The sequence below is a fragment of the Ascaphus truei genome, chromosome 1 (genome assembly GCF_040206685.1).
Source record: "Ascaphus truei isolate aAscTru1 chromosome 1, aAscTru1.hap1, whole genome shotgun sequence".
Lineage (NCBI taxonomy): Eukaryota > Metazoa > Chordata > Amphibia > Anura > Ascaphidae > Ascaphus > Ascaphus truei.
The window spans coordinates 494,371,011-494,384,772 of NC_134483.1; the positions used below are offsets into that span (position 1 = coordinate 494,371,011).

The 13,762-nt window shown below is 36.6% G+C and overlaps 1 protein-coding gene across 2 annotated transcripts in view; it reads right to left on the minus strand.

Annotated features, from left to right (window-relative positions):
• The window catches only part of LCORL (ligand dependent nuclear receptor corepressor like), an 86,223-nt gene that overhangs the window by 830 nt on the left and 71,631 nt on the right, over window positions 1-13,762 (minus strand). For both annotated transcript variants that reach the window (XM_075568797.1, XM_075568805.1), the window contains exons 7-8: window positions 4,779-9,235; window positions 2,647-2,750 (exon numbers count right to left, since the gene is read on the minus strand). In XM_075568797.1, the coding sequence (XP_075424912.1) occupies window positions 2,647-2,750; window positions 4,779-9,235 (4,561 nt within the window). The remainder of the gene's footprint in view (window positions 1-2,646; window positions 2,751-4,778; window positions 9,236-13,762) is intronic.

Below are 13,762 nucleotides of genomic sequence, written 5' to 3' on the forward strand. Positions count from 1 at the left end.
TTTCTTAACCAAAAAATAGTTGAAAATAACTGGTCTAGACCACCATAAATAATACCACAAAAAGGCAATAACTGTTTTAGACACCAAATAGCTTGACAACAAGCTCACCCTTTTCTTATGAGTTACAAAAAAAGACAGAAAGAGCAGGAGATTTTAAAGATGAGATGATTGATGTGAACTCTTTTAGGTAATTATGCAATGAGATGTGATGTGATCAATGTAACAGTAAATATAAAAGGCATGTCTAACAAGAAACAAAATGAATACATTATGTACAGATGAAGTTAAAACATACAGGTTATTTGAACGACTTCACGGATTCCAAAATTCAGACCCTTTTAATTTATTACACAAGGAAATTAGACTCCGTAAAAATATTTGCACCTGGATTGAAAATTGGTTGAAGAATAGACAGAGTTGTCATAAATGGAACCTTTTCAGGTTGAGCTAATGTGAGTGGAGTACCTAAAAGACCGTTACTGGGATCCCTGCTTTTTAACTTGTTTATTAATGACCTTGTTGGCTGGCCTAGAGAGCAAAGTCTCTATCATTGCTGATGACGCAGTAAAAATCAGACCAGGATGTAATTTCTCTCCAAAAGGACTTTGATAGACTGGAAACTTGGGCAGGTAAATGGCAGATGATACAGATAAATGTTAAGTTATGCATTTGGGAAACAAGAATAAACAGGCGACTAACAAATAAAAATGGGGAAAAAGGTGAATCCTTGATGGAGAAGGATTTTGTAGTGCTTAAAGATAGCAGGCATACTGTAGCAATAGTGTCATGCAACCAATGTCATGCAGTAGCTGCAAAGGCAAATAATATATTATCTTGCATTAAACAGGGAATGGACGGAAGGGGAACATAATTATGCCCCACTATAAAAGCATTAGTAAGGCCACACTGGATATGGAGTATAGTTTTGGGCAACATTACATAAAAAAAATACATTACAGAACTAGAAAAAGTGCAGAGACGAGCCATCAAATTAATAAAGGGGATGGATGATCTGATTTATGAGGAGGCTAGTTAATTTAGATTTATTTACATTAGAAAAGCAGCATATAAGAGGGGATATGATAACTATAGTCGAGGAACAGTACAAGGAGCTTTCAAAAGATTTATTCAGCCCAAGAGCAGTACAAAGGCACAGGGTCATCCCTTAAGGTTGGAGGAAAGGAAATTTCACCAGCTACAAAGGAAAGGTTTCATTACAGTAAGGGTAGTTACAATGTGGAATTCATAAGTGTTGGAGACTGATGGCAGATAAAATAGAATATCTTCAAAAAAAAGGTTGGACATGTTTTTAGAAAGGAAAGACAAAGGGATATAGCAAATAAGTAAACATGGGAAAGATGTTGATCCAGAGAAAAATATGATTGGCAACATTTGGAGTCTGGACAGAATTAAATTTTCCCCTTATGAGATCATCTAATGAGGTGTCACTGGGGTTTTTTGTTTGCCTTCATGTGGATCAAAATAGTGTAAATACAAATATAGAATAAGTATCAGTCATCTAAATTTAGCATAGGTTGACCTTGATAGACATGTCTTTATCAACCTCATGTACTACGTAAGTTTATTTTTTCTTAAATTATCAGCATGAGAAATTAGTTGTAATTTCCAGATAACTGGAGATACTTTTAATTGTAAATATTGTATTGCAATGAAAGTAGAGACCTAATAAGACATTGATTTTAATAAATTTAAAAAAAATTGACAAATCCCAATTTATACTCTTGCATGAAAAAAATTTTTTTGCTTTAGTTTTTTTTAATTTACTTTTAGATTTTCCAGGAAGGTCTGGACTTCAATTTTCATATCTTTAAGTCTGAAATGTAGCATTTTCCGTGGTAAAAAGTTTCAAGGTGTTCATATGGTCTTAAAGCAGCAATCCAAGACGGCACATTTTTTAATATAGGAGCTGAACCCCGTTAATTTCAGATCAGGGGACCCCATTCTTCCATAGATACACAACTCCGAAAATAGGTTCCGGTAGCCGCTCTCCTTGGCTGCCAGTGATCACGTAATGGTCGCTGTTAAAAGATCTCACACCTTGTGGGCCAATACGGCGGGTTCCGTTCCAGGGGCCCGCTGTATAGTGAAAATCGCCAGAAAGCGGATCCAGCAATTTTCAGTTATTTTTCATGCGCAAATCGGCATGTTTGTCGTTCTGCGCAACGCGCAATCTACAGTCTGCACATGTGCACCGGGCGCAACCGCCCATTCTGCGCATGCGCGACTGAGGTTCCAAGATGGCGGCCCCCTTCTCGGTGCCGCCGTATCGGCGGATCACCGAAAAACGGGGCCCTGCTGTATATCTATATCAAATCCAAAAAATAAAATAAAAATGTGACCGTTTGGATTGCTCCTTTAAGATTGATCTTTAGGCAACTTTCTACAGAAATGCAAAAAAACAGGTTATTTTAGATGTGATACGATCGTACGCAAACGACTTACCTACAGAAAAAGAAACTACACATGCTTTTTACATTCTCGGCCAACAGCAAGAAAACACCATTCTTTATTATTATTATTTTTTTATAAATAAAGGTTTTATGATACGAGCAGAAAAAGTAACTCAATAGCAACAATCAAAACTTAAGCTAAAAGATTCATCAAATTAGAACATATATGCAAGACCTTTGTGCTTCCATGAAGGGGGATACGAATTGGAGTCAAAGAATATGTGCCAACTTCACTTAAGGGTCCTCTAAGAAATTTAAGTTCAACAGGTTTAAGATATCCTAAAAAGAAAAAAATAGAAAACAAAGAGGGGACAATTATATAAGCATTTTCATTACCCAAGCAAAAATGGTGGTACCAAAAGCTAAATATTGGCACGATTTCTTAATGCTTCTACTTCCAGTTCAATACCTACCCAAATAAATCTCCAGTTGTAGGCAGTGTGCAGTATACTGTAGGTTTATATGGTCACCATTACTTGGTTATTTCTTATTAAAAGGTCTCTAAGAGCACAGTAATATACACCACAAAACATTTAATAGCTGAATTATGAGTGATTGTGGAATTCTTTAAAGATATTAACAAAACTGTCCAAGTTGAATTCCTACATTACAAAATGCTGAACGAATACACATTGCTACCATTAACATTTTTCATTACCCAACTTGATAGCCTGGTGAGATAGTAAAAACATTAAAATTAAAAATAGGCAGGAAAAATAAAGAGCAATCACAATGAACACACTTTCAAAATTGGGTGGGAATTAAAAGCCCATGCTCATAAAAGAAATCTTTTGAATACCCGAGATTAAAAACAAAAAAATGTCTACAACATCAACACCGTATACTGTCTGTACTTAGACTTCCAATGGATCCTTTGATTAGAACTTTGCTTAAAAATAAGTTTAAAGAGTAAAGAGAAGTATACAGTCAAATTCTGGCTCACAGTCTTTCCTGCCATGAGTGTTGCAGGATACAAAATATTTTCTGACATTGGTAGAGAAAAATAAAAATAATAAAATAAGTGCTGCATGTAAATTCCGTCAAGATCCTGCAAGGCCAATACAGAGCACCTTGGTATGAGCACATTATCTTGTAAACGTATGGTTTTCTTACTAAATACCATAACAAGATCAATTTTTTTCCACGGTGAAGTAGGACGATAGTCTTAACTATCATTTTCATAATAAAAAAAAAACTTTTTTTAAAGTAATAACCAAAATTGTATATTATCAAATGTATCATTATAAGTGTGAACAGTGGATTGAAAATAAATCTGCTGCACACTATAGGATTGGTTACAAAAGCTAGCCCGACTTGGGTATGATGTATTTATTCATGCATAGTGGCATAGAGACGTCAAAAATATATTTAACGAACTACAGCTTTTTTCTTTGGGTGTATGAAACATTGAACGACTTGTGGACCGTAACATTTTAATCTTAATTTAAATAAAGCTAGAAAAAAATGGCAATGAATCCACAAATCAGTGCATCCCAGTAATACTTGCAAAATGGTGGTCCAGACGGACTTCAATGTAATAGTATAGATCTTAAATGTCTGGAAGGATATATCAATCCTAAATGTCCCATAATAAAGTGGTGAGCAGTAAAAAAAATCTCCAAAAGTCTGTATATTCAGCCACAAAGCCAGTAAGCTCGATGTGATATTCCGTAGCACTGACTACTAAAGAGAATAGGGGCAATTGATCACAAACGATGGACGCCAGGTGAAGATGCACCTGAGATAGGCATGTCCCCCCCCCCCTCTTTATATGATAGGAAAGTGCAGAGGACACAATTGTGCAGGCAAAATCTATTGCGTCAGACAGAGAGAAAAAAAGTATGTACTCTGGTAAATCCACAGGGAATGGAGAGCATGCACCCGGAAGCAGTGAGGTCAGAAGCAAAAATGGAGATGAACGGAGTACAACAGCAGGAACAAGCAGCCAGACCAGAAAAAAAAACCTCAATCACTAAAAAATAAATTTTATTCGGCCATAGCCAAGTGCAGAGGCAGTACAAATTTTTGATGAGTTTTGTACCCCACAAAGCACCTGTGTGGGGTGCGAAACGTGTCCGAGGTTTTTCCTGACTCTGCACTCGTCTATTGTCGAATAAAGTTGATTTCTTTAATTGATTTTTTTTAGTCTGGTCGGCTGCTTGTTCCTGCTGCTGTGCTACTGTACGTTCATCTCCATTTTTGCTTCTTAAATTAAATAAAGTCCATATTTGGACCAAAATGTTAATTACAATACATAAAGTTGCCAAATGTGTAGAAGATGAAAAAAAAAAAAAAAAAAAAGCTTACCGAACTCTAAATTGGAATATTCACTCTCCCCATTGACCAATTGTTGCTTAGGTCGCTTTGTAGCTCTCGTTTCTCTGTACTCAGATGCTGCACCACATCTTTTTCTCTTTTTATTAATTTTGTAAATTGAAGCATTAGAAGTACTATGATCAGTCCGGACATATTTTCCCGATTTTGTGGAGCACATTTCATTGCCAGTTTTTTTAGTAAGAGGGTTTTTTGCTTTACGCTGAACTCTTAAAGATTTGTTAAGAGGCTGGCTTGTTTGAAAATCATTGATATCGCTATTAAAATCCTTTATCAAACCCAGATCTGACCTCAATGTACAGTATTTGTTAACTTCAGTGGGAGTATTGTTTTTCACGAGTTCCAAAGAGTATATTTTATTTTCATGTGATTTTTTAGTGTCACTGTCACTAAGTTTTTTAAGAAAGACTCTACAATCTTTAAATTTTTGTTTGTTTGTGCCTCCATAGATATCTTTCCTTGGGGTCTCTACAGCATTCTTCAATAATGTGCCAAGTTTTACACAAGGTGCAATAGCTGTTGATTGAACACATACCAAGGCATTTGGCAATTGCACACCCGCATGATGGGAATCACATTTCATGTCATTTGCAGTTGACAAAACTTCTTTGTGGGCTACTAATGTGCATTTTTCCTGAACTTTGACCATGTCAGCATTAATTTCCTCCATAGTCTCTCTGTGGCATCCTAGGTTTAAAACTTGATCTTTGGACTGCTCATCTGTACTTTGTAAATTGTTCATATTCCACTCTTCATTTTTAGGGTTTAATTGATTTGTTTTCAATTCTTCTGAGGTAGTTACATTTCTCGTATTAAAGCCTTCAGGATGGACAATTTTACAGAGGCTTTGTAGTTCCTTAGATGTATTGAACGCTGTCAGGCCCACGCATTTTTGTGTGTGTTTTTTAGGGCTGTTGGAATTATGGCTGAATTGTTTTGTTCTTGCTCGACTCCCTTTTCTACTACTTACTTCCAACTGGTTGAAAGCATCAACTTTTCTCACTATTGAAAGGGACTGAGTTTCTGTTGTTTGCATAAACCAAGTAGAAAGGTCATTAATAGGACATTTTTTCTGAAATAGGATCTGAACAGGAGACTTTTTAGATCGGAGATCACATGATTTCAAAGTTGATGAAGATTGTGTTTTACCAACTTTTTCCATATTGTTCACTTCTAGCCACGTATTTGTAATCTGTTGATACCGGTTGTCTAAATCTTCTAACAAAGAATCATTTGAAGTAGATGCAGACCACCACTTAAGTGCAGCGTTGGATTGAAAAACGGGGTTTGAATAAATATTTGAAATCAGTCCAAGTCTTTGATCATCAAAATCAATTTTTTTCAAACAAGCCGTGTTTCTTGAAGACTGCTGCCACAGTTTCTTCCAATTGTTCAGTTTTCTTTTTTGATCTTTGAATTTGTTGAACCATAGCTTTTTTGATTTGTGTAGTAAGGCACTTCTGAAAGAAAATGAAGTTGAGGATGCAATTGATTGCAATACATGTAATAATGGTCTTTTCAATCTCACAGAATGCCCCGAGCGTTTGTCATTTCTAGAGTAGGAAAACATGGACCTTTTAAGAGGTGCCAATTCAAAGTTGTTTTGTTCACACAATTTAATATTGTCAGTTGCAAAGCATTCTTGATCACTATCTTTATTTGGACTCATTTTTTCTTGGTTCAAATGCGACAAAGAGTTGAGTATGTTTACCTTTCTTCCCTGAGCGGAAACACAATCAATAGTCACCGATATACCAGAGATTTTTACTTTTGTAGGTCTTCCTGGTTTCTGAAGAATTTTGGAAGGTTTTGGGGTAATAATGCAGCCACTTGAACGAGGTACAGCATACATGCTTTTTATGGGTCTTACTTCATCATACTTGCACTTTAAGATATCATTTTTAGAAGAAAGTGGTAAACAGCTCGCTCCAGCATGGGGCATATCTTTTTCAAAAATGTGTCTTTCAACTCTTCCTGACCTTCCAAAATTAACAGTCACTGTAATTGTAGAGTGGTCAATATCATGTTTTTTTCTGAAAGGGAACACTCTGCCACTTTTAGGTTCAGCAGCATTACCAGTATTTTCTGTTACATTTACCTTTAGTTGCCCTCCATTAGGTCTTCTGATCTGCTTCAGAGTCTCAGGACATATTTTTGGGGGTCTTCTTCGTTTTCTTTTTACAACATACTCATCTATACAACTTGTTTCATCAGTAGGTTCCTGTCCATTTGAAGATTGAAGGCGGGTTACAAAACTATGACAATGTGTTTTCTCAGCGTCATAGATACTGAGTAATGTATCCCGACTGCAGTTAGCGGTTTCAGATTGACTACAGTAGTCCGTAGTTGTTCTTCCCTCTTGTGTTTTATTATCTGTACAACCCATTGACTTTTTCAAAGACTGCACATCACTGTTTTTATTAGATGACACATATACTGAGCTTAAAGTATATTTGACTCCGTCTGTACAGTCAACTTTTGAGATAAACATAAGCTTTATTGGACTAGAGAATGTAGTATAAGGAGGTGTTTTACTCAATTCATTTGTGGCTACTGGGACCACTTTACATTTGGTACCCACAACCTTTGAACTTGAATCTATAAAATCTTTATTTGTAAGAACGCTCGATAGGTTGCAATTTTTTCTTAAATTGTTAAATGGCTTCAGTAATAAATTTTGTCCTGCACACGAGGTTTCTGCTTTGCCACAAAATAATTCAGTTATGTTTTGTTTTATTTCAGGCTTGTACAGTTTTCCTGTTTTAAGCTTACACCCATCACGTTTGTTTAATGCTTTGCTTGCTAAATTAATGGAATCTTCAAGACGTTCAATTACAACCTGCAAATGTGTGCTCCTTGCAACATCATTACAATATATATCCTTCAATCCTTTAACTTTGATATCGTTAAGCATCTCGGAGACCTGTTTTGAAGTGCATTTGCAACATAAATTACCACAATTGTGTACAGAACACCATCGATGGGACACTTTATCTTGTTTAGATTTTCCAACACAGTTTTGGCAATATCCTTTGGCAAGAATACAATCATCCTTAAAAGTGTCTGGGACAATATGGCTTTCCACATTTTCTTTCTCATTTGCATTTCTTTTTTGTGTTGCAGAAAGTGACAAATGGTTAGGTAAACAGAAGTAATTTTTACCATTCTTTGAATGCATTCTCAAGTTATGAGGTAGTTCTGTTAAATCCTTTTGAATTGTCGTCAAAGCTTCAGTGTTTTCAGAATCTTCCAAGGACAAAACTTCAGACGTTTGATCTATTTTGGAGATTTTTTTTGCATCCACATTTTTTGTGGATTTCTTAGAATTCTTTACAGAAGCTGACCTTTTCTTTCTAAAAGTATCTGTTAGACAGCTAAGTTTTCTTTTTATTTGCAAAGACTGATGTCTAGATAAAGAAGAGTTGGGTGAATGGAGCATTGACAACAACTTTCCCTGAAGTTTGCGAAATCGTGTTTGGATCATCTGTTCTTCATGTTGGTTCAGCAATTCCATAAAACTATAGTCCTTTTGTTTAGTAGTTTTAATAAGGGACTTGATCAAGTTTCCAAATGTAATCGTGTCAATCTGCCTTTTTTCAACTGTAGAGAGTTTTCCTGGATTTTTATTTATTTTAGTAGCTTCTATTTTCTTCAATTTTTTATTAATGCGACCCACCATATCTTGAAGCTTAACAGAGCTTTCAGTCTCTAACAGTTTTGAATCATTTTCTTGTTCAGTGGACATAAACTCAGATGACAAATCCAACTTCTTTTCGCAGCATTTATCTGAATCAGTCACAGACACAAGTGATTGCGGCTGATTGCTTTTAGATTTCAAAAAAGGACATTCTAAGATTATATCCTGCAAATGTGTCACATCATCCTGAACTGGCAGCAATGGTGGAGGGGAAGGGCTCCGGCATCGCCTTCCATTAATGTAAGGAGCTACAACACAAAAATCAGCAGACAAAGAACTAGAACAGTTCTTTCCTTTGGAGCATGTATATTTGCTATGTAAAGATTGAGCACTTGGTTTGAGGTGAGACTTCCCACAAATGTTTTCAGACAATTTAACAGTTCCAAAGCTTAAACTTGGATACGTTAAACGTAAATCCTTTAGACAAACAGATACACAGGGCAAATGAGAATATTGTGCTCTCTTTTTTAAATGGCAACATCCAAGTCTACATCCAGCAGAACACCAATGTTTGGCAGGTGAAATAGATTTCTTGTTGGGCCTATTTGAATTAATTACTGTATCACAAAGGCAATTTTCTTTATAGTCTCCCTGTTCCTCGGTCCAAAATTTCAACATAGCTATTAACTGTTGTCGATGATACAGGCACAGTGAATCCAAAATCCCACTTAAAGCAGTATTTCCTTTGTATGGCTTAGTGATTTTATCCAATTGTGGCAATACACTGATGACACTGGAAGAGAAAAAAAAATGTATTTGTGTTATATAGGCCGTTTTCAATGATAAATCATATTTTAACAAAATAACATTGAATGGGGCTTTTTCAAACATGTAAAAAGAAAGAATGATTGCTCTGAGAAGGAAAGTCCATCAAGCATCAAAATATTGGCTGTAGTAATGAGAACAGATGGGCAGACAGTGTAATGTCCCATATCAAAGAAAAAAGTTCACATATTGGTTTGTCTTTGTCGCTGTCTCGGAATATCAAGCATCTAACAAGCAAGAATGCAACGCTTACTAAAAGTCTGTTTTTCTCTGACTTTGCAGAACCAACTGAGATTACCCTCATACCCAATATCTAGATACTTTAGTATATGCCCTCTCCATTTGTCCTACTTCTCCCACCCTTTTCTCATGATAATCCGCAACATTTTTTGCTATACCTTTTAATTTTCAGTTCCCGTCTTTCCCAATGTATTCGACAGTGCTACAGAAATTGTTTAGGCTTCATAAATAAAATTACAATAAAAAGCTTTTCTCCTGTCCCTGGGAGAATAACATTTGAAAAGCAAATTGAACAGGACTTTTTGGAGGAACCTTAGAAAATAAAGACATACAATACAAAAAAACAAACAAACAAAAAAAACACTTCTACGAAAATGCATTTAAACAACGCATTATATTAATTCTTTATAACAAGGTATATATTGTGGGACTTCAGGTCATGTTCGGACAAAGCTGCACTACATACAGTATTGCAAGTTAAAGTGGTGTGCATGCTTCGTTAAAATGTAAATACTTTTGCAGTCTTATGTTAAACTAGAGATTTATTTGAACTGAAACCATAACGTGTTGTAATAAGAAAACTATAGTTTGACTGATGCAGCTTTTTGGTCCTTAATGTCAGGATACTGCACACAAATCAAACTAACTGAAGAAATAAGGAGAAAAATGACATTATTTTAAAGTGGTGAAACTAATAAATGTTTCTTAATTGCAAAATTGCTTTTAACAGCACAAATGGCCTTTACTTTCCCATTTGTTATGCTTATGAAAACGCATACTGCTGTCAGAACTTGATTTGGCTTCGGTTCTTAAAATGACAGTCATTGCAATTTCATTAAAACTACTGTATCTGGCTTTGTGCTGTTTGTCCCTCAATGTTTTGTCCAGTTTTGATGCCTGGTTCTACCACCACCTCACAGTGTAGACCTAGCAACAACGCTTAAGATGACAAATCCCAAATGTCTCAGGTTTTGTCCTTTATTGGGTTGGTGAAGAAGCTTTAATTACGTAAACTTAGACATAGCAAGTATACTCATTTATATTTATTAATTTATATGTTACATGCCAAGAATCTGGGTATCTGAAGTTTAGACATCTGGCAAAACCTTTCCCTCTACCCCAATGCCTGCATCTTTGGAATCTCTTGCACTTAAGGACTGAATCCTTGGAACGGATTCAATATTCACCGCACCATGAAGACCCCAAAACAGCCAAATGAATGAATGAATTGGGCCCTTTATTGTCAAACGCACTGTGTCCAATTTGTGATTTAGGATTGTACTTGTTGCAGTTGGAAAACCTATGTTCAATTATTAAATATGGCAACAGTGCCTTCATTTTAAAGCAGAAATACAGGTAAAAAAAAAAAAAGGAATTCATTACAAGATTGAAGCAGAGGGGTTTCTGGAGTTGAACTGTGTTAATTTCAGCTCATGGGACCACTGCTTTCAGAGATACAGGCACTACTCTAGAGGTAAGTATCTATGCAGGCATGGAAATGGTGTGCCCAACAATGGCGGCGTCAATAGAAAGATGTGACGTCAGCTGAAAGCAGAGGGTCCCCGGAGCTGAAATGAAAGCAGATCAGCTACGGCAACCCCTTGCTTCAATACTATAATAAGAAAAAGAACTTAAATCTGTATTGCTTATTTAAGGCACCTTTAATATAGGACAAAAAGCAAGACCGCCTTTAAAGCGTAAATAAGAATCTGCAGCAATGATAGTTTCTTCCGCAGTCAGGTACCTGCTTCATTGGTTTATTTTCTTGATGCAATACCTAATGCAATACATCCATGGCCCCTCAAAGCAATATGTGCGGGAGCGAAGGAAAAGAATGTGACGGCAATCCTCCATTAATACACACCCGGTAACATGTTTTATTTATTCCAAGCTCTTTGCCCTCATGAGCCTTAGTACATAAACTAGGTATACTTTTTTTCAATTTATGAATCATACCCAAATGGAAAGAATGCTGCAGCAGTTTCCAAGTTACAGTGATCAAGACCATTTCTAAAACAATTTACAGAAAATCATAATTCATGAGGGTACCGCAAAAGCATATTTCACTTTTATGTTGACTGAAGTTTCTGTAATATGTTGGATAGCATTAAACAATCGATTTGACATTGCAAAAGTTCTGAAAATACATATACTGTACACACACACACACACACACACACACACACACACACACACACGTTATGGTGGGTAAAAAAAGGGACAAAAACCCTCCACAGTAAAGCATATAGCAAATGGAAATATTAGTGTGCTCATTTGCATGTCTTAGGTTTGCATCCCTGCCTTTCACCATTATCACCCAGCATACAGTGCTTGCACTGCAGCAAGGGATTCTGGGAAGTAACATGCAAATGCAGTGTTACCTTTTGCTTCAAAACCATATAACATTGTCCCCTAAAGCTTATGCTTGCTGCATTTCACAGCTTTTGAGCACAGCCTGGGTTAAGATGCATAGCCAGTAAACCTACCCACAGACAGCTATTTCGACCTTAATAGGTCTCAGTGTGAGGTTGGTTATACTGGCTTTGCCAAATGAAGCTTTGGATAGGTTTCACCATACTTAAGTTGTTGCCGCAAAAGGTGGCACTGTGTGCTCATTTGCATGTCACATCCCAGAATCCCTTGCTGCAGTGGAAGCACTGTCTGCTGGGTGATAATGGTGAATGAAAGGCAGGAATGCAAACCTGTCTAAGACATGCAAATGAGCACACACACTAATATTTCCATTTGATATAGATAGATCGATAGATAGATAGATAGATACACAGCAGGTAGGATTGGTATTCGTTGACAAAGATTATTGTGATTAACACTTCTATGCGCAAAAACTCTGAACGGTCTTCAGCACTGAAGACTTGGGGGCTTATTCTATATTCCTTGAAGTAGCGGCGGCAGCAGCAGGCACCTGATAAAATATCAAAGCCGGAACATGGCTTCCCACATAAAATGGAGCATTTACCCCTCCATTTTCTCAGTTTTCACAATTTTCTCGCCAATACTGAAGACGCCATGTGTACAGTGTATAAAACGTATCCCTGGAATTGATAACAACATATGCCATTAACCACTTAGTAACCAGTGGTCATGAAGGCATGCAGCATATGCATGCCTCCATGTCCACAATGGTACCCAACGGGTCAATAAGTAGGAATTTAGACCAGGGTAATGCAGTTGATGTGGTCTACTTAGATTTTGCAAAGGCTTTTGATACAGTTTCACACAAGAGGTTGGTGTACAAAATAAAGAAAATTGGACTTAGTAATAATATATGCACCTGGATTGAAAACTGGTTAAAGGACAGACAGAAGAGGGTTGTCATAAATGGAACTTTTTCAGGTTGGGCTAAAGTCGTGAGTGGAGTACCTCAGGGATCGGTACTGGGACCCCTGCTTTTTAACTTGTTTATTAATGACCTTGAGGTTGGGATCGAGAGCAAAGTCTCTATCTTGCTGATGATACTAAATTGTGTAAGGTAATAGAATCAGAGTAGGATGTAATTTTTCTTCATAAGGATTTGTAGAGACTGGAAACGTGGGCAGGTAAATAGCAAATGAGGTTTAATACAGATAAATGTAAGGTTATGCATTTGGGATGCAAGAATAAAAAGGCAACTTACAAATTCAATGGTGATATATTGGGGGAATCCTTGATGGAGAAGGATTTAAGAGTGCTTGTAGACTGCAGGCTTAGCAATAGTGCCCAATGTCATGCAGTAGCTGCAAAGGCAAACAAGATCTTATCTTGCATCAAACGGGCAATGGATGGAAGAGAAGTAAACATAATTATGCCCCTTTACAAAGCACTAGTAAGACCACACCTTGAATATGGAGTACAATTTTGGGCACCAATCCTAAGAAAAGACATTATGGAACTAGAGAGAGTGCAGAGAAGAGCCACCAAATTAATAAAGGGGATGAACAATCTAACCTATGAGGAAAGGCTAGCTAAATTAGATTTATTTACATTAGAAAAGAGGCGTCTAAGAAGGGATATGATAACTATATACAAATATATTCGGGGACAATTCAAGGAGCTTTCAAAAGAACTATTCATCCAAAGGGCAGTACTAAGGACTCGGGGGCATCCCTTAAGGTTGGAGGAAAGGAAATTTCACTAGCAACAAAGGAAAGGGTTCTTTACAGTAAGGGCAGTTAAAATGTGGAATTCATTCCCCATGGAGACTGTGATGGCAGATACAATAGATTTGTTCAAAAACTGGTTGGACATCTTTTTAGAT